Here is a 22677-nt window from a genome sequence, read left to right on the forward strand (position 1 = left end):
TCCTCGGGCCGGCATACATGGCACCTGCCTTACGCATGGTTTCCCCGGTTCGCCTACATAGCCCGGTGCGGGTTATTCCACCTCCCCGCACTGGTCGGGCAACCGGGAGTATTCAACCAGGTAAGGTTGGGCAAGCTCAATGCTCAAGAGTGCCAGTACGCCTCCACGGTCCGGTATTTCCGGCACCACCTCCCCGCCCCAGCCTAGTACCTACAGTGTCTACACTACGCACTAGGCTACCAGTGCGTATCCTGAGCCCTGTTCCTCCTCCACGCACTCTCCCTGTAGTGCGTGTATCTAGCCCGGTGCCTCCAGTTCCGGGCCCACGCACTAAGCTACCTGTGCGTCTCCAGAGCCCTGAACCCACTGTATCTTCTCCCCCTACTAATCCTGATGTGCTTGTCCTCAGCCCGGTGTCACCAGTGCCGGTACCACGCATCAGGGATAGAGTAGGCTTTGAGAATACAGTGTGCCCTGTCCCTGCTCCCCGCACTAGTAGGAAGGTGCTTGTCATTAGCACGGTGCCTCCAGTTCCGGCACCACGCACCAGGTCTACAGTGTACCGTATCCGGCCAGAGCCATCCGTCTCCCCAGCGCCATCTGAGCCATCCGTCTCCCCAGCGCCATCTGAGCCATCCGTCTCCCCAGCGCCATCTGAGCCATCCGTCTCCCCAGCGCCGTCTGAGCCATCCGTCTGCCAGGAGCCTGCAAAGCCGCCCGTCTGCCATGAGCCTGCAAAGCCGCCCGTCTGCCATGAGCCTACAGAGCCGTCAGCCAGACAGGAGCCGCTAGAGCCATCAGCCAGACAGGAGCCGCTAGAGCCGTCAGCCAGACAGGATCTGCCAGAGCCGCCAACCAGACAGGATCTGCCAGAGCCGCCAACCAGACAGGATCTGCCAGAGCCGCCAACCAGACAGGATCTGCCAGAGCCGCCAACCAGACAGGATCTGCCAGAGCCGTCAGAGAGCCATGAGCAGCCAGAGCCGTCAGAGAGCCATGAGCAGCCAGAGCCGTCAGAGAGCCATGAGCAGCCAGAGCCGTCAGAGAGCCATGAGCAGCCAGAGCCGTCAGAGAGCCATGAGCAGCCAGAGCCGTCAGAGAGCCATGAGCAGCCAGAGCCGTCAGAGAGCCATGAGCGTCGAGAGCCGTCAGCCTGCCATGAGCGTCGAGAGCCGTCAGCCTGCCATGAGCGTCGAGAGCCGTCAGCCTGCCATGAGCGTCGAGAGCCGTCAGCCTGCCATGAGCGTCGAGAGCCGTCAGCCTGCCATGAGCGTCGAGAGCCGTCAGCCTGCCATGAGCGTCGAGAGCCGTCAGCCTGCCATGAGCGTCGAGAGCCGTCAGCCTGCCATGAGCGTCGAGAGTCGTCAGTCAGCCATGAGCTGCCTTTCAGCCTGAAAAGGCTAGATACCCAGAACTGCCCATCAGTCCAGAGCTGTCTCTCTGTCCGGAGCTGCCTTTCAGTCCGGAGTTGCCCCTCTATCCTGATCTCCCTCTCTATCTTTATCTACTTCTATATTCTTATCTATCCCTCTGTCTTGATTTATCTCTCTGTCCCGGTGTTGTCCTTATTAGATATGTTGTTAAGGGGATTTTGTGGGGGTCAAAAGAGGGTGGACATTCTTGGAGGGAGGAAGCTAGGATGGATTATGGTGGGGTGGGAACCGCGCCCGGAGCCTGAGCCACCACCGTGGTTAGATGCCCACCCAGACCCTCCCCTAGACTTTGTGCTGGTGCGTCCGGAGTTCGCACCTTGTGGGGGGGGTACTGTCACGTTCCTGACCTATTTCTGTTAGTTTTTGTGTGTTAGTTGGTCAGGACGTGAGGTTGGGTGGGCATTCTATGTTTTCTGTTTCTGTGTTGGTTTTGGGTTACCTGGTATGGCTCTTAATTAGAGGCAGGTGTTTGGCGTTCCTCTAATTAAGAGTCATATTTAGGTAGGCGTTGTCACAGTGTTCGTTGTGGGTGATTGTCTCCTGTGTCTGTGTTATGTCTTACACCATACGGGATTGTTTCGGTTGTTCGTTTCGTTTTCGATGTCGTCTGTTACCTGTACGTAAGTTTATGTTTAGTTATGTAAGTTTATGTTCAGGTCTCGTCAACGTCGTTTTGTTATTTTGTAGTTTGGAAAGTGTTTTGTTTCGTTTCGTGTGCCATCGTAATTTATAATAAAGATGGCTTATTTCCCTGAGCCTGCGTTTTGGTCTGAAGATCCTTCTCTCCTCACCTCTTCCGAGGATGAGGAGAGCGTCACCCGTTACAAAGAGAAATAAATGGTGTATCCAGTGTCATTAGGAGTAAATGTATTGAACCACTGGTTAATCTGGGATTAATGAATTCATTCAGAATGATGACGGGGTAGTCACAGAAGCACAGCTTGAGTAGGTTTGAGTATTACGCATTATTCACAGCTCTGGTCCTGCTGGGTATCAATACCTTTACAGGTTGAATCACAGACACACTGGTTGAATAGCAGACAGACTGAAGGTTACAGTATTGGGGAGGGCCGAACATTGAATATTATGCACATGTTATAGGAGCACTTGATCAATAACACCTGCCTATAAGTCTACTTGTGAAAGGGATTGCAAATTGGAGCTGCTACCTTCTGAAGCTCCAGTACTTACAGTCAACATGGTATGGGGAATGGCAAAACTGGGTAAATCCTTTGCTGAATTAAATTCTGTTAATTCATGACATTCATAAGTGATTCATATGGCCATTTAGCAAATATGTTGAAATGGAACATAACGCTCATTAGCTGTTTCTGAGTATACGTTATGATGGGTTGTTTGCTGATCTACCACATGCTGGCTTCCCTGGCTCCTGCTGGCTTCCCTGGCTCCCTGAGCCTATATCAGGCACATTGCAGCTTTTTTAAGTCGCGTTGCTGCTTTATAAAATCTTCTTTTACTTTTCATTCCATTGTTGTTATTGTTACTGACGTCGTGAGCTGGGTAAAAGTGTATGGCGTACTGTGTGATATTGAAGCTGGGATTGGATACTGATGATAAGCTTCTTAGCCTAATAAAGTCATACTGACTAGTAACATGCCAAGTTGCCTCCTCTTATTTAGCTAGGCAGACAATACAAAAACAATTGAAAGGCGTTCGGTTTGAATCATTTTAGTGCATTTTATTCATTAGTTTCTTCTGGAAGTGGATGTGGAGTTAGTGACAGAGGGGACAGTTCCCAGAGAAAGTTGAAATCCTCATAGCTGAATCATTGGTCTTTCATCAGTTTTCATCATTTTGGAAGCTCTTTTTGTGAACATCAAAAATGTTCCATCAAGGGAATATGTCAGTACACAGTGGATTACCTCTGCATTCCACGGAGGTCATGTTAGATAATCACATCCATGAGCCGGGGAACCACACTCGGTTAATGTTTCACAAGCCGGAGTTCAGAAATCAACATAAGAAACTGCATTAGCTTAGGTTCACGCTAGGTTCAGTGACCAGTGAGTGACATCGTAGAGCATGTTCCTCGACCATGCAGGGCTGTGGTTGGCCCCCTTCACATCCTGGGTCATGAATCCAGCCAGAGGGAGCTTGTTGGACAGGGCCAGGGTGTGACAGCATACAATGTACCATTGATTTATCTCCTCTGACAGAGGGACCTTGGCTCTGCATGGCAATGGCATCGCTGTTATAAATCATGCAAGACCTCACCCAGCGCACTGGAAATTAATTAACTCTTTACAAATCAGCATAGGGCTGATTATTCACACTTGCTAATGTGTAGCTTTGTCAAGGAACTGGACTTTCTGAACTTTGCAAAGGTATTAGGCAGGTGTAGACCTGCACAGGGTGTCTTTCAGAGAGAGGGAGGGAGATATACGAGAGACGGGGGGGGGGATTGTAGAGAAAGATAAGGAGAGAGAGAGCTCCTTGGCATGCCGACTAAAACCTAAAACATTGATGTGATATTAAAGTGTCCTTCCGTAATTACCAAGCAATTCTCTAGATTGAAAGACTGTCCATTTTCCAGCTGAACACCCTTAATTAACAGCTTACCGCATACTTCTCAATATACTTCTCAGTTCCCCTCCATTACAAGGTTGGGCACAAATGTTGCACTCTATGAAATGGGACTACTCGTCCTCAATGACTGTCGAATGGAGCTCTCAAGTCACTGAAGGCTCAATAAACGGCAAACAAAATGTTCTCACTAGATGGAAGTATTCAATTGAATTGATTTGTTTCATCCTTTATGTCAAGAGACTTCCTTTATGGGAACTGAAGCTCTATTGAAGTGCTTGAGAAAGTAATGTACAAGTCCTGTCAGGGTCACCACATAAGATTTCAGACCTGTTTAATTCCAATGGACAATTCCAAGGTTTTTAATTATTCCTCTGATCTCATTGTCTAATGGATTTCATTACTGAACTAATAGGATAGACCACCATTTTCCAGCTCGTAATCAGTTACTAATGGAAAAGTATAATATCTGAACTGGCTGACCCTCGAGGACCGGTACTGTCTAATAATCTCACCGCTCATTCTGTCTGGAAGGCTCCTTTAAAGAAGTAATTCAGTATGCTCTACCTGTCTTGTCATTTCCCAGGTACTTGTGACCAGAGAATGGCCAACGACTAAACAGAAGTGTAATAGATATTCAGCTCTCATTTTATTGACTGGAGAAAATTACCAAGGTCCTAAAGTGAATTTATTGGTACTTAGTCCCTTTTTAAAAGGCCTTTGTCAAGCTGAATTTGAATAGGAATCGGACGCGGACAATGTTTTAGTGACCACAGCTAGAGGACACCATTTTGACCATTGTAGAGTGGCATCTGATATACTATACACTTTCACTCATTTCTTTAGTCTGTGAAACTAGATGAGTGCGCTTAGTATGTTCATCACTTCTTCCTGAATCCAGATGCCACCTGTGGATAAGGTCAACACGAATAGTGAGGGATAATTCCTTTTGTCAGGTGCAGGAGAGCAGAGTAATATTAAATAAAGCACACTTTATTATAGTTCCAAACCGGGAGCACATCAAAACAAACGCGCTCAAAAAACGGAACAATAAAGTAAAATCGCTTAACGAACATCACTTGACATGAAGACAATTACACACAAAACATGATGGGAAACAGAGGGTTAAATACAAGTAGATTGATTGTGGAAATGAAAACCAGGTGTGTATGAAAACAAGACAAGACAAATGGATATATGAAAAAAGGAGCGGCGATAGCTAGAAAGCCGGTGACGTCGATCGCCGAACACCGCCCGAACAAGGAGAGGAGCCGACTTCGGCGGAAGTCGTGACAAATACACTACTATTACTAGTTGTAATATTGGTAGGTCTACTATATGAATCAAATCCTGACAAATATACAGACCTTTGGTGTTGGTCCATTTACGCAATTATTTAATACAAATTCAAAGATATATTGATGAAGAATTCCGGTCTTTGTTTGCCTAATTTGCTCGGGCTGTGAAAAAGCTGTCAGAACAGCTTTGAAAATGTTAAAGAGCTTTGATTCCTTTGTTGTCATGTTCTGATGTGTATGACTAATTGCTATGGAAGCACTCAAATCGTTAAAGTTCCCACACTTTCAGTAAAAGACCCCAAAAATGACATTGGAAATTGCAATTACAGTAAGTGTCTCCTTTTGGAGTGTCAGCACTAAAATGGATCAAATCCAGCTTCTAGGGGTTTCAATAAGTTCCAGACTTCTCAGGAAATGGAATGAAAAGTGCTGTTTTTGACTGTGTGCTCAGTGGTGACAAATATGTTCAGTCAGTAGCAATTACTAACTCTCCTCCAAAAATGCTGCACTTGTACCTATGATTACTACCTGGAACATATATATTCCAAATGATAGGTTTTTAATAGTTACTTGTCCAAAAGAAAAGAAAAGCTCCTTTACCAAACTACTACTGTACTCCCGCTCAAAACACAGATGGAAAAACAATTATGCATTTTATAGTACCTCGCTCCCAATTGATTGCTGGTAGCATTATGACATGCCTTTAAGCATTTGCAATATAGTGAGCAGAAGTCAGCAGCATTTTGTACTGTAGTGCTACCTAAACACATTTAACGCTAGGCCATAAATGTTAGTAGTAGTAGTATATTTAAAGGGAGGCCGTTTGTAAGGGCTATAGTTTTATGTATCTTATCCTGTAATCAAACAAGAGCCCACTCTTTTAGCAGAGTTGTTACTGTGTATTCAAAGTGCTAAGCAAGTAGTATATTTTCCAAGGGGTAATATACATTCATATTAGCCATACAATTATTTATCCACACTACAGTATGGTGAGAATCTCCAATAGTGTACGCAAGGTTAAGCTTTTCCTTTCGTCATCTACAGAACAATAGATCCATTATGTTACACAGGATATACAGTGGGGAGAACAAGTATTTGATACACTGCCGATTTTGCAGGTTTTCCTACTTACAAAGCATGTAGAGGACTGTAATTTTTATCATAGGTACACTTCAACTGTGAGAGACGGAATCTAAAACAAAAATCCAGAAAATCACATTGTATGATTTAAGTAATTCAGTACTAGTTCTCATGACTTTCTCTTGTCCCTCTGCAGCAGACATACAGTGCCTTCTGAAAGAATTCAGACCCTTTGACTTTTCCCACATTTTGTTACATACAGCCTTATTCAAATTTTATTTTTATTTACTCAGCAATCTACACACAATACCCCATAATGACAAAGCGAAAACAGGTTTTAAGAATTTTTTTGCAAATGTATTAAAAATAAATACCTTATTTACATAAGTATTCAGACCTTTTGCTATGAGACTCGAAATTGAGCTCAGGTGCATCCTGTTTCCATTTATCATACTTGAGATGTTTCTACAACTTAATTGGAGTCCATATGTGGTAAATTAAATTGATTGGACATGATTTGGAAAGGCATACACGTATATAAGGTCCCCCAGTTTTTGTTCTGCATGCCAGAGCAAAGACCAAGCCATGAGGTCGAAGAAATTGTCCCAAGAACTCTGAGACAGGATTGTGTCGAGGCACAGATCTGGGGAAGTGTACCAAAAAATGTCTGCAGCATTGAAGGTCGCCAAGAACACAGTGGCCTCCATCATTCTTAAATGGAACCACCAAGACTCTTTCTAGAGCTGGCTGCCTGGCCAAACTGAGCAATCGGGGGAGAAGGGCCTTATTCAGGGTGGTGACCAAGAACCCGATGGTCACTCTGACAGAGTTCGAGTTCCTCTGTGGAGTTGGGAGAACCTTCCAGAAGGACAACCATCTCTGCAGCACTCCACTAATCAGGCTTTTATGGTAGAGTGGCCAGACAGAAGCCACTCCTCAGTAAAAGTCACATGACAGCCCGCTTGGAGTTTGCCAAAAGGCACCTAAAGACTCTGACCATGAGAAACAATATTTTCTAGTCTGATGAAGCTGAGATAATCTGCAGAGAAGAATGGGAGAATCTCCCCAACTACAGGTGTGCCAAACTTGTACTTTCATACCCAAGAAGACTCAAGGCTGTAATCGCTGCCAAAGGTGCTTCAACAAAGTACTGAGTAAAGGGTCTGAATACTTATGTAAATGTGATATTTCAGTTTTAAAAAACTTTAACATTTCATAAATTTTAGAATGAGGCTGGAATGTAACAAAATGTGGAAAAACATCAAGGGGTCTGAGTATTAAGACCGTATGGAGTCGCAATATAATCACAGTATTGAATCGCAATACATATGTGACCGACCATCTCTATACGGTCTTATGTAGCAAAATTTGAAATTATGTTTTTTACATTGGATAAAGGTAGATACTCTGAGCTAGAAAATGGTATAACATACACTGCAGTTGAGGAACAATGGGGAAAAGAATTCTGCTTTGAAATTTGCTAAACTTGTAACCCCACTTTTGAAAAAAAGGCCATTGAATGTCTGATACACCTACTGGAGAGCTCTTCTTTGTCTACATCCATTCAGCATTGTTCACACCCTCTTAGGCCTTAGCCCCACCCATCTCTTTAAGGATTCACATGTGAGGCCATGTCCTAAACAGAGTGAGTGGTTTAGAAAACAACCAATGATTTCGAGACTAAAAGTGGTAAAAGTTGTAGCCTATAAGAGCAAAAAAATCCAGGTATAAATACACTTTATCTAGTCCTATATCCTAATCTGACTTTGGTGCAGGTCATGTTGTTCTTCACATTACCGTCTCTGGTAAACACACACTATATCAAATCAAATCAAAGTTTATTTGTCACATGCACAGATACAGCAGGTGTAAACAGTACAGTGAAATGGTTACTTGCATAGTAGCAATATCAAAAACAAAGTGTCCGGATAAAAATATTTTTGCATTATTAGATGATGCTAAGGAAATGCTATAACCACCCACCAGCCACATCTAGCTAAGTGGATGGGTCACTGTTGTCTAGACATGTACACATGCTTATAAAATACAGTAGATGGTCGTAATCACCCCCAGACACACCCGGCTAACTTGATGGGTCATGTAATCATCTGGCGAGGTGGAGTATTTTGTTTAGACATGTAGCATAATCCTAACTCATACTACTACCAATACAAACATTGTCATAGCTGTAGTATGAATCTGCAGGTAGCTAAAGCTAACAACTAGGTTCAATGTTAGCTAGCTAACAATAGGCTATAACTAGCAATGCAAATTGTTTCTGATTTTAATAATATTTCTACACAGATCATACATGTGAAGTTAGCTAGCTAGCGAGCCAGTAAGCTAGTGTTCCCGAGCTAGCTAACAGGTAAGCTGTCATTGTAAATAAGAATTTGTTCTTAACTGACTTACCTAGTTAAATAAAGGTTAAATACAAATAAGAATATTAACAGTACGCTTTAACTTGCAACGAAAACTACTTTCTGACTAAATTTGAATCTTGTAATATCTGAAAATGTCGCTAGACTCTTACCCGTATACATGGATGAACGCTTCACGGCAGAATGGAACCCTTTAACTCCATTTTGTTTGTAGCAACCTCTTGTTTGGCCAGCTTTGTGTCAAGTCACTCCGGTTCACACTGCTGCTACGTGATAGACCAATCTAAACTCATCTCCCAGCATGTCCAGCCCACCCATTATCTCAGCCAATCATGACTAGTGGGAAGGTTCCTGCTAGTTTCCATGGCTAAACCAACTAGGCTTGTAATTTAACAATTTTACTTATGGAATAAAAGTTCACATGTTCCAGAAAGCATTAGTGCCCAAAAATGTATTTTGACAAAAAAATATGCTTATGTTAAAATGCTTCTCCTGTGAAGTAGTGACGTGCGACAAATGCCTAGTTTCCTGAAATGAATCACGTATAGAATCGTGACAATCAGAATACATATCATATCAGCACCTAAGTATTGTGATACTATCGTATCGTGAGGTCCCTGGCAATTCCCAGCGCTACTGTGATCAGAAGGGAAATGAGAAATCCAATACGTTTATCAATCAAATGTATTTAGAAAGCCCTTTTTACATCAGCCAATGTATATATATATATATATATCCATCAGGGGAGAAGATGGCAAATGCATTATGGAAGGCTGAGAGGTGTGTGTGTGTGTGTGTGTTTGTGTGTATGTTTGTGTGCTATTTGCTTCTCTTAAGTGTGTTTTGCTTCTCTGGAGGTGAAGGGCACATACCGTAATATCCTGTTTTGGACAGGAAAGGCAGGTTCTTACACCTTTTCTGTTGCCCCCTTGGGGTGCCATATGCTCATCACTCTCTCTGTGAAGTGGGAAGCATATGCTCCCATGCTGATGAATCATCTTACACAGTAGCTATCAGTAACACCGCTTACATGTGTCTGGCTTCTACTGTACACAACAGATTCTGTCCATCTTGCAGTATCGGCACTAACTCCTCCTGCTCACTAGGGAGTACACTACACCTTCCCTGCTAATGGATTTCATCCTCTACGAGATCAGAACAGAAAGAGACATTTGACCAAGGTCTCATTGGGGAGGGCCCAGAACAATGGATATGTCAATCTCAATGTGTGTATGATTACCCCCGGCTTCACTCTTTAGCAGGGGGTTGACGGCAGGCACGTGAGAGCAGAAGATGGTGCAATCAGTTGGAGAATGGCCCCTTTAATAGGATTGGACTGTTTAAAAAAAGTATATGTACTCTGTAGATAAGGGGACTGTTTATCCAGTTAATGTGTCACTTTAAATACATTAGGCCCATTTTGGCTCGCTGCCTCCCTAATCCCAAATAGCATGAGACAAACCATTTATAGATCCGCACATAAATTAGAGTGGCATTGTTTTGGATAATGACACTAATTTCGCTTGTAAGAATAGGGTTTTTGGCCGAAACCAAATGATATTATGACTCAATTGCCTATTAAATCTCATAATGTGGGGGCACTTTGGGTTTTACAGTGTTGTTAAGGTGTGGGGGCTTATTATTAGATGTAAAACAGAGGTGACCTTGGGCTGCTGGGCTAGAGGCAGAGCGATGGGCTCGGAGGAGTGTGTGTGTTCACTATAGAGGAGAGGGACACATAGGGCTCAATGCAGCATAGCAGCAACGGTTGATAGCAGGCCACTATTAGTTTACTCTACTCTATGTTCTCTTTCACAACAAACTCCCAAAGATGAGTCAGTTCTACCATAAACCAAACACTCATCCTGCTCTCTAATTCATGGGCGTCTATGCACTTGTCTACATCTACGTTCTAATGAATGGGAAATGATCATCAAGAACCCAGGATCTGTTGTGGTTTCTAGCCTATCAAAAAACATGTGGGTATGTTGTATTTGTATGAATATATGATCATAAATGTGCTTTCTCTCGTCCAGTTTTACACAAAAGGCCATAATCTTGAGTTCATCATTACGTTTACCTCTATAAGGTCTTTCTCTACCCCTGTTATCTTGGTTGTCATAAAGCACCTATATTATAGTATAAGTCAGATAGGTTCACTCCATGAGGGACCATTTTAAGTAGTGTCTGAAATGTGATTGGTTTCTACTGGAGCTGGTGGGCACTGCCCTGGCTAGCTGCTGGCTCTGTGATTGAGCACAGTTTGAGTTGGCGTGGGAGTAGGAGTGGGCGCCGGGGTACAGATGGACCTTCAGTCCCACTGGCACGGCTGATTGTTAACACCTGATTCTCACCGGACTCTTCCCTAGACCCTGAAAAAAAAATGATATTTAAAGTGATTGCTGTCCGTTGTACCTCATCAGCAATAGCGAGATGCGCAAATGACATTCTGTGACATTGGACAGATACATTTCAGCGTAAATATGTCTTGGTGAAATCACACTGTCGGTGTTGCTGCAGTAATGTAGCAGTGCATTGCTAAGATGATTAGGGTTGGGTGGCTTTAAAAATGCATCTGTGGAGATGTCAGATGGTGATGGCGTCCGGGTGGTACAGAGGTCAGGACCAGGTCATAGGAAGTGATGAGTCGTCAGAATTGGATACCGCTGTCCTGACTGTCTAAAGACAGCTGTCACAGCAGAAGGAGCCTTCAAAGACCCCTAGGACAGGGAGAGACACCTGGTGACAGACCTTTTTTATCCAGGAGACAGACGGTACTATTGACTGTCTTTGTGCAATGGCCATGTCATATGTCCATGTCATATTAGGGAATATGACCACGTCATATCAGATAATTTTATGGTATATTGTAACAGTCCTGATTACATTTGCCTGTGATGTAGATTTAAAGACTCCGTAACTTTGGCGACTACTAAGTCTATTTTTTAAACCTCCTGCTTTGGGCTGGATGTGTCAATGTGTAGTTCATACATGGATAATCTATGAACAGAATTACTGTCTTACCTCAATTAGCCATGAAATCCCTAGTTTGAAAGCGACTGTTTTTCTGGAAGCTGTGCCATTTTCCATACATTTTCCCCCAGGTGGGCCAGCACCCTAACAATTCAAGTTCCAGCCCCTCGCTATTTGAGTGTGTCAGCTAGCAAGATGCACACACAGCAGAGCGAAAGAGTGCGCAATGACGAGGTGTACATATCTCCACATACTGTATGTGACGACGTATACAATTTTCGGGGCCATTTTTGGCTCGTGCGAGCTACTTTCAGAACTTCTAGCTAAAAAGTATACAAATGTACTGGAGAATCTTTAATGTGCACATATCAAATTATTGCTTTTTCAATGAGCTTACTTTATCACAATACAATAACATCAGGCCCGTTATTATATAACCGCCATGAATCTTTGTATTTGTTGCTTGTCTCGATGACTCTTAATTAATGATGACTCGCCATTTTTGACTTTAATGACACTGCCATGCCAGTTGTAGGCCTTAGGCAGGACCTGAACATGACATTGATGGCCTCCCTCATCTCTATTGTCTTTCTCTCTCTCTCTCGCTCGCTTTCTCACCCTCTCCCTCCCTGGGTAACATTATTAGCTGTTCAGTCCTGGCTGGGATGATATGATTTCTCTCTTCACATAGATGGCATGGTAGATTATCTAATGGCCTGGTCCTGCGGTGACTCATTGTGGAGAAATATTCCGCCAATCAAGCCCTGCTGCTCCACCCTCATTAACAATAAGTCCTTTGTCACAGACACACAGTGTTAGGGATCCCTACGTTATGACCCGACTGTGCCAAGGCGCCAGCCGAAATTAGCATATTACAATGCCTTGAAACATGCGCCTTACTTCTCCTTGCGATACACTTTTTATTGTTTGCATTTTTAATGACCTTTACATCCATGAATGCCAACTATTTAATTAGGGAGCATAATAAGATGTCTGGGTGACATTAAGTTGCTAAGTGTTTCATTTCAATGGGAAGCAGCCTTTCGGTAATGCCGTATTTGCCTAAATACCCAATATCTCACGTCAACTTGTTTGGAAATGGTAATTGGTACATTCTTTACAGGCATTAGCATTTTCTGAATGGGAGACTTGACATCCCTCCATTTGGTGACTGACTAATCAAATGTACTTCTACGAGCTCATTCATTTCCCCCTAATATGTGGGGAAGTTTTCTTGTGTTAGACTTTACTCTAAATACTCTGTTTCAAATGTGAGGCCATTCATAGTGGACATTATCGAGGTCAAAGCCTAAACACAGTGCGATGTGTTTGGTATGTGTAATCAATTTTGTAATAGCCTCTGACAGTACTGATGAGGCACTGCCTGTCACCGTCTTCTATCCTCTGCATTTGGAGCTGATATATTTAGATTCATCTCAAAGGTTATGAAGTCTATCATTGTCCTCGCTTATGAATTATTAAATGTACAGCTGTCCGTAATATTGTGACAGGCATGGCAGGCTGAGGCTCTAGGCTAGGCAGCAGCGTTATCGGAAGGCTTGCTGGCTGGCTTGCCATGCCACATGGGCAATGACAAGCCGCAAAGTGCCTTTAGGGTGCCAACTTTCATCAGGGTAAGCGGGGATGACACGGCCTTGTTACTGAACTGACAAACTGTCACAGTGCTGTCAGGCCACACAGTTACTGACTACATGCAGCTATGATCACCTTTAAATTGATGAGAACGACCTTTGGGGAGTGTGTGTGTGTGTGTGTGTGTGTGTGTGTGTGTGTGTGTGTGTGTGTGTGTGTGTGTGTGTGTGTCAGAGAGAGAGAGAGCTCACAAACATCTGCTAGTTTTTGTTTATCTCACTCCCATTTGTATATCTGTCTTGTCTGTGTGTGTTTATAACCACAACCTATCTGCTTTAAAACAATAGTATTTCATTACAGCATGTGGGCTACCGGTTTTAATTTTTCTAAAGAGATAGATGAATAGTCCTTAATATTTACAATTCCTTAACACACATTCTTCAGAATCCACCTCAGCTACATGACACCCAATCCTCACTTAGTTGCTGTCACTGTTTTAACTGTAAAATGACATTTCAATTGCATTAAGCATGCTAAAGGTCAGGCCTATGTTTAACATCCAACATATTTCAACATCAAAACAAAGGCCAGCCTGCTGACAAACTGAATGCTGTGATCAAGGATATTTCATTTTAGCCCAGAATAGAGTAAATGATGTAAAGTTAGCAGACACGAGGACACAGTCCCAGACTCTTTTAGCTATGTAGGTCACAGTATTTGTATTTTTTAGGGATCCCCATTAGCTGCTGCCGAGGCATCAGGGATTAGTTCAATTGGATGCTACATTTGAAAACGATCTTAAATTAAACTCAGTTTAAAATAATACATGTGTATTTGTCCATTCTCCCTTCATAATTAAATCTTGCACGTTGATTTTAGATCAATTTAATCTCTCCAAAATGCCCAACATAGATCACTAACATGAGGGAAAAATGGAAATGAATACCTGAAATACAATATTATACAGTCACTGCAGCTCTGCCGAGACTGGGGAATGGGTCCTGCGTGGGGAGACACTTTGGGTACACAGTGCTGGTAATAAGTGTTATGCTGACAGCAATGTTCAGTAGATTTCACTCAGGGACATCTGGGCTACCTTCCGATGCCTCGGCCAAGATTAACAGGGTTTTATCAAGGATTTGGGCAAGCTCCAAACAATCCCGTCCCCTCTGTGCTGCAAGCTTAATGAGATCACGAGTTAACAGAGAAGGTAAAGTGAAAAAAGGCCATGGAGTAACTCAGTTTTAGTCTGTTTTCGGTTTGTCGCATGAATAACCAATAGCTTTTACCTTCGTACCTATTTGTACCTTGGTTGCTATTGACGTGATAAGGCATTCGCCACACTCATGAGGTCTTGAGAAGGTTGTTCTCGTGGTTGAACCTTTTGTCATTCTATTTGTGTAAAATTAGCCACGCTTCTCCCCTGCTCTCAGTGGCTTGTGGGTACAATGGCACGCCTCAGGGTAGACATTCCATCCCTGATGCCCTTGCTGGGAGCGTACATGCTTCAACAACATCTTTCCAGACACACACACACACACACACACACACACACACACACACACACACACACACACACACACACACACACACACACACACACACACACACACACACACGCACGCCAGTGTGTCGTTAATGGCGAAAGGACCTGCGGCTGTACCTCTGTATCCTGTGAACGTCTGGATGTTTGCCCAATAACAACACTCATAGCATTTTGTGACGTTCCCCAGCAAGAAAACCAAAAATTGTTGCTCAAACGGAAAGGAGGTGATGTTTAAGGAGGGGTTCTGAAAGACACTCATGGGAGAGTCCACTGAAAGTCGACTAGCAACAACAACTAGAACCTAAATGACACCCTCCATGAGCGCCCACTAAATTTGCCCAAGAAGAGGCATACAAAAGAAAGTCCAAATAAGGCTCTAAAGTCAGCAAGTGATTGGCAACCAAAGTGTCTCTCTTATATCTGTCCCCCTCTATTGGTTTAAAATGGCCACCTCTAATGAGTGCCACCTCATTTTTAGACCTGCACACAGGAGCACATCCTCTGTCAAGGTCAATAGCCCACTCTCCAAATATGACAAGCTGCAGATAACACACAATGATGTTCTTTTAGATGAGTGCTTGACGTTTCACAGCCTACACATTTTGATCCTACGACAGTACAGTCAGCAGAACTGTTACCACACTGTCCTTTTATGATAAGGAAAGATGCTGAAAGCTTGCTTTTTGAAAGGTTTTTGAAATGTTTTCCACCTGATTGTCCCATGAGGAGCCTAGCCCATAACTTTTGTCCTATTATCATCTACTGTGGACTGTACTGCTGCTGTAGTGTTCTTGGTAGATCATGCTCTCTTTGTTAATAAAGTTCCAAAGAAGTGAGGTTATACATTAAAAAATGTAGTAAACAACTTGTCTACAAATCTGTCTGTGTCGAAGTCTAGACCGGTGGTGTCAGCCTTCCTTATCATACTGTACCATATCAAGTGACTCTGCTTCTCTCCCGGTCTTTAAAGCCCTGTGGTGCTCCTGATGTACTGTATGTGTGTGCCCTGTACTCGAGCGGCAGTGACGAGGGCAGCTCACAGAGCAATCCTCTCCTGCTGTGTCCACTGACCCCAGAGTCAGTAGGTTAATGACCAGCGCCACTGAATGCCATCCCTCATACTGTACCTGCCACTAGCCTGGGAGCAGCTCCGTCCCCCTGTCCCTGACCTTGTCACCCACCCCTGACAAATACTGTATCAAGCACATAACTCCCAGAGGCTGTCTCGGTACCCAGCGACCGCAGAGCCCCAGTTGTCGATAGCATCACAGTCCTGTGCTTTGATCCCTATCTGGCCAGCTTGGTTATTTCCCTGCCTGCTTTATTTCTCTCCCATCAACTTGCCCTCTGAGTCCGATCTCACCCGGCTTCGTTTACATTTTTCAAGGTTGAGACTTTTTTCTTCCTTTTTTAACTGATCCACTTCCCATCTGGTTTCGTAGCTCTTTATGTTAATGCTGACGGCCTGTTCGCGCTAATGTATTCATTAGGTTTACAGGACTGTTGATGATTTGTGGAGATAGCGAGAGGACGGAGCACAGCGAGGCAGCGTTTTCTCAACTGCTATTGACAATAAAATTGAATCCTAGGTGACAGATAGCGAACAGAATGGCATACCCATTGTCTTATCCCCATTAGTTAGGACGCTACTGATTTTAAGTCTGCTCATACAAACAGGGAGCGTGCAAGCAAAGGTCGAAGCTATCCACCATGATGATTAATGTTGTTTGTTAGGCCCGTTTTACTGACCTAGAGGTTTTGATCAATCAATTTTGGATTAACAGCAGAGTTTTAACTTATTGGTTAGGAAGCAGTCATCATTATACAGATATCATGTAAACTGCTTGGAAATTCAACTCAGTTCCCAAATACCTCTAGGATTGCACAGAAATGTATGCTTTTCCCTCCTAAGAGTGTCTGTTGATACAGCTAGCTCTACGGAGCAGCTGAGTCTTGACCTTAAGAGAGAGCAAGCACTTCACTAGAATGTTAATGCAAACTTATCAAAGACTTAAGTCACCCCTGAACTTTCCGTTCAATTTCCCCAAAGACTCATGTGCCTCTTTCAGACACAGCACAGCAGCTAAACATGCACGCATCCACACACATAGCGATGCAAACATACACACACCTACAAAAAAATGTGTTTCAATGGTTAAAAGTGTCAGTTGTTTAAGGTTGTCACAAAATCTATTTCTTTCTCTTCCTATCTGTAGAGATGTCAGGTTTGGGGGCAGACATCTCTCAGGTGCATTGGAAGCAGCAGTGGCTGGAGAACGGGACGCTGTATTTCCACGTGTCCATGAGCACCTCTGAGCAGCTGATACAGACCACCGTGCCCACGGCCCAGGAGCCTGCTCATGTCCTGCACGAACACATGCACCTGCTGCACATCTCTGTTATGGTAAGAAACACACACACACACACACACACACACACACACACACACACTCTTACCCCCTCTTGACCCCGCAACACCCCATCCTCATATCTCTCCACATCCTCTCTTTCTCTCTCTTACCACCTCTTCACCACTCTCTCCTCCTTGACTCGCTGTCCTCAGGTGAACTGCTGTATCATGTGTCTCATCCATCCGTGCTGTCCAATGCACTGATATGCTTTAGTCTGCAAATCTCTCACCCACCCTCAGTGTGTTCCGCTGCTGACTAGCACAGCACTGTTCCGGGGCATAAACATCAGCAGGCTCTACTGATATCACTCTACTGAGTGATGAGCCAGAGGTTATTCCAGGCCAGCTGGTTGTGTGATCTAAAGGGGGTTCAGACTCAGAGCAGACCTTATTTCATGCTTTCAGTCACCGCTCTTGGTTTTCTTTTGATACTTCTACAGGGACTTGATGTGAATGGCAGCATGTGTGTCTGTGTGGAATCTCATCATCTGTGAAATGGGGGAAGGATATTGAATAGTAAGGAAGGGGGAGGAAGTACACTACATGGCCAAAGGTATGTGGACAACCCTTCAAATTAGTGGATTCGGCTATTTCAGCCACACCAATTGCTGACAGATGTATGAAATCGAGCACATAGCCATGCAATCTCCATAGACAAACATTGGCAGTAGAATGGCCCATACTGAAGCGCTCAGTGACTTTCAACGTGGCACCGTCATAGGATGCCACCTTTCCAACAAGTCAGTTTGTCAAATTTCTGCGCTGCTAGAGCTGCCCCGGTCAACTGTAAGTGCTGTTACTGTGAAGTGGAAATGTCTAGGAGCAGCAACGGCTCAGCCGCGAAGCGGTAGGCCACACAAGCTCACAGCGCGTAGCGCGTAAACTTTGTCTGTCCTTGGTTGCAGCACTCACTACCGAGTTCCAAACTGCCCCTGGAAGCAACGTAAGCACAAGAACTGTTCGTCGGGAACTTCATGAATGGGTTTACATGGCCAAGCAGCCACACACAAGCCTAAGATCACCAATGCATAGTGCCAACTGTAAAGTTTGGTGGAGGAGGACTAATGGTCTTGGGCTGTTTTTTTGTGTTTTTAGCTAGGCCCCTTAGTTCCAGTGAAGGGAAATCTTAACATTACAGCATACAATGACATTCTAGACGATTCTGTGCTTCCAACTTTGTGGTAACAGTTTGGGGAAGGCCCTTTCCTTTTTCAGCATGACAATGCCCCCATCCACAAAGCGAGGTACATACAGAAATGCTTTGTCGAGATCGTTGTTGAGGAACTTGGCTGGCCTGCACAGAGCCCTGATCTTAACCCCATTGAACACCTTTGGGATAAATTGGAACGCGGACTGCGAGCCAGGCCTAATTGCACACTATCAGTGCCCAACGTCACTGATGCTCTTGTGAATGGAACCAAGTCCCCACAGCTATGTTCTAACATCTAGTGAACAACCTTCCCAGAAGAGTGGAGGTTGTTATAGCATCAAAGGGGGGACCAACTCCATATTAATACCCATGATTTTGGAATTAAATGTTCAACAAGCAGGTATCCACATACTTTTACCCATCTAGTGTAGATCTGGCTGGGATGAGGAGTCAAGGTGTACACATGTGACCTCTGGGCCTAGGATGTCTCCTGGCTCTTTGAGTGAGCGTCATGAAGTGTAATTCTGTCAGTTCTGTGGCAGGTTCAAGTCGGGGCACTCTATTCTTTTGGCATAGAGCTGTCTATTTCTCACTCTCTCCCTTCCTCCTCCATTCAGTCTCTCCATCACAGGCCTCCCTCAGCCTGCTGTGGACATCACCGTCTCTGTCAGGGAGAGGCAGATCTCAATACTGACACATAAAGACATCTTATTGACATGGAACTCTGATAAGTTGATTGATCATGCAGTTTATTCTGATTTGTGTAGATCATCCATATTGTTTGGAATTTAAATGCTTTTGTTATTTGTGTTAATATAACATTTTTGTGTAAATTACATTGAGATTGTGTGTTCTGGAGTTTTCCCACATTAAATCAATGGCAGAAATATATACTGTATAAATATAATTGACAAACCAATATACCCTCAATGTTACTCTTTCAATTCTGCACTTTTTGCTGTCTATATGCTATGTTAGATTCAAAAGTTCCAAAGTTCCAAAAGTTCCAAAATAAATATTGACTCAGGGTTAAAACGTATGTAATACAATATAATAACAAATTCTTAGTAACTTCCCGGATTAATGTGTATGTTTAAGGGTCAGATCTTCCCTGGTCTCATGTGTCTTTATTCAAGGACAGTGGGTTCACATTAAGCGTCATATCACCTTAAATAATGTGCAGTATGGAGCATACAAGGGCACATTTCCTGCCCCAGGGGATGCGTTACTTTCAGCAGACCTTCAGGGTTTTATAACAACTCTCCTTCGCAAACCTTGCATTTCTACTTACCGTACCCGTTAATGGAAGACCACCGTTTTATACAATAGCAGTGAAGGGCAGTGATTGAGATCTTTAGACGGTAGAAACATTGCCTCCTGTTCAACTTAGTTGCAAAGTGAAGTTTTCTAGCGCGTACCTTTTAACTCTGACAAGTTAAATATGTCGTTTCGTGTGCTAAATACAAACACAATTACTCTTGTTTTCAAAGTAAACTTTAGCACTACAGTGATCATAGCTAATATTTGTATATCCCTATTACCATATCAATAAGAACATAGACATGCGGTATATGATCTTAACATTAACATCCAACGACTATTCCCCCCCAATACATATTCCCTTATTTGAACTGCAATCCCAATAACAGCACAAAATGCTAAACTTGAAGCTGCTTTCAAGAAGCTTCGGGCGTTGCATTAAACTCACTTAAGGAACAAGGACATGCTTTCATTCTTCCTCTCTAATTGGCTGGCTTGTCAATCATGTCGAACTAGCGAAAGCACGCCAGGATAATGATAATTTTATAGGTTTCACTTAGACCTTCGCTGTGTCTCAGATGATAGGCTGCTGGCAGCTGTACGAGCTAGAGATTCAGATAATGAGCTTCCTCTTACTCATAAGTAAATAAGGGATTTAAATACAGGCTGTTAAAATTACGGACATGAGGGCCAAAAGGTAAATGTTGTGTTATTCAATGAAGAAAAAGTAGAGTCGGATCATGGGTCTCAACCATGTGGCCCTCTGGCCATTAGCTGCCCAGAATGTGATTTAATTTGGCTCCCACCTGTGCTTCCACCACCAGCTTCTCTCATTAGCCTCTCTTAACTTTTCTAGTTATTTGGAAAGATTTGATTAGGGAAAAGGGTACATGACACATGCATAAATTACGCCTTTAGAGAAATGGCCCCTCAGGAAAAATGTATTTATACCTTTGAATTGGTATGCAGTATAGAAATGTGGTCAAGATGGCCATGTTTTCCTTTGCTCTATATTGAGTGCTCACTGGCATATTTAAAACCATTGACTATTAATTCAAGGAAACTTTTCTGCCGTTACCAAGAATTTTCCTTGTGCTATGAGGCTGGTCAACCAGGATCAGTCAGACTAAGAGCCCATAGCTTGATCAGTCCTGACTCAGACCCCCCGTCATGACCTCCCACGCCTCAGCCACTCCCCTCCCCCCCCCGTCTGGCCTGGTCCGAGACCGTCTGGTTGTATGGGGGAACATTAGCATGCGCCAGCACTCGTCTGCTCCCTTTACATAAGCGTTTACAGCAGCTCCGCTCCCTGCATGGCTAATGTTGTGTTTGTTCCAGCAGCCTTGCCTGGAGGGCTTTATGGAACGCCATTGATTTTTGCTCTCATCCTCGACGTCGAGTTATCAAACACTCGCATTAAAGGTACCACACTGAATGTATTGGTGGTCGGCTAGGCTTTTGTTTTTCACTCCTCTTTGGGTGGTTACCTTGGGGCGTTTGCTGACATGTGTCAAGATAACACTGACCTATAGTTATAAAGCCTGAATAAGCTAATTGGAAATCAGTCCACTACTGTGTTATTAACATGTAATAATAGCTTCGGAAGCACCTTGGTTGGTTTGACATAGGGACTGAGAAGAGGATGGCTTGCTTTGCACTCCCTTGTCATTACCATTGATCCATTCCATTTACCAGTAATTGGGCATTATGTGTAAACCCAGTTGCTCTGGTGGCCTTCATACTTCTATTATTGTGCAAAGGCTGTGGGGAGATCATTTGAAAACCTTGAAGAGCAACTATTGCCAAGCTATAATTTTGGGCTCTCAAAAAGAGACGGAAATGGAAGGAGAGGAAACAAAAGCGTACTTTAGAATGTTTTCCCTCCCATCTGACAGAGCCATTCATGCACACATAGGAATTAAATGGAATCGATAGTGATGAATCAGTCTCTGACAGATCCTTTTACATTCCCCTCGGAGCGCGGGAAGGAAGTGTGGTGCGTGGAATTATTAACACCTAGCGCTAACCACTTTGCCGCCACAAAAGAGTCGCAGTGGCTGTTTGATCAGGCCTGCGAGATGTACTGCGCCGTGCATTAAACAAAACCACCCGGCAACCGAGAGAGAGAGAGAGAGAGCAAAAGCAATTTCTGTTCCCTTCCGGCCAGAACAGAATCCATTCATGATGTAGGAATCTTGAGCTAAGACTGTGGGGAGTATAAGGATATGAGGACTAGGTATGTAGAGTGTAGATCTGTTTCTGGCATAGTAAGGATCCTCTTGTCTAGTTTCAAAAATAAACTATTTGTTGTCAGCCATAGTGGTGGTAGGGCGGACATTTCTCACATAAATGACACGTTTGGGTTCATTTGGAGGACAGGTGGTGTACTGAATGGGACACAATTCCAGCGTTATGGATCATGTCCAATCAATTGAATTTGATGAGAATGATGAGGCAAAACATTTATTTAATCCATTTTAGAATAAGGCTGTAACGTAACAAAATGTGGAAAAAAGGAAGGGGTCTGAACACTTTCTGAATGCACTGTACCTCTAACCCAAGACTCAGTGATTCATACACCCATTTCATTTCATTTTTAGCTTGCTGGACTCATTCCTCACTATCTCTACTTTATCTTGACAAATGTCATTATGCTGATGTCTTTCCTATAAAGAGTTAAACTTCTTCATTTTCTTTATGTGAAATGGTAAAACAAATACATTTAATTGAATTATAAACTACCAGTTGCACAGGGTTTGTACTTTGTAGACATTTCTAGACAGATTATAAATCACCTCAGGCTTGACGGCTGCAATTCACAAGCACGCGCAGGGCAGACTACATATATACAGACCAGAATCAAATCAAAGTTTATTTGTCAGGTGCGCCGAATACAACAGGTGTAGAACTTACAGTGAAATGCTTACTTACAGGCTTTAACCAACAGTGCAAAAAATGTATTAGGTGAAAAATAGGTAAGTAAAGAAATATAAACAACAGTAAAAAGAC

At 43.5% G+C, this 22677-nt stretch overlaps 1 protein-coding gene across 2 annotated transcripts in view; it reads left to right on the forward strand.

Moving 5' to 3' along the window:
- LOC139543999 (astrotactin-2-like) overlaps positions 1 to 22677 on the forward strand; it is a 450311-nt gene that overhangs the window by 47089 nt on the left and 380545 nt on the right. For both annotated transcript variants that reach the window (XM_071350635.1, XM_071350634.1), the window contains exon 2: positions 17065 to 17252. In XM_071350635.1, coding sequence (XP_071206736.1) covers positions 17065 to 17252 — 188 coding nt within the window. The remainder of the gene's footprint in view (positions 1 to 17064; positions 17253 to 22677) is intronic.

The sequence above is a fragment of the Salvelinus alpinus genome, chromosome 18 (genome assembly GCF_045679555.1).
Source record: "Salvelinus alpinus chromosome 18, SLU_Salpinus.1, whole genome shotgun sequence".
NCBI lineage: Eukaryota > Metazoa > Chordata > Actinopteri > Salmoniformes > Salmonidae > Salvelinus > Salvelinus alpinus.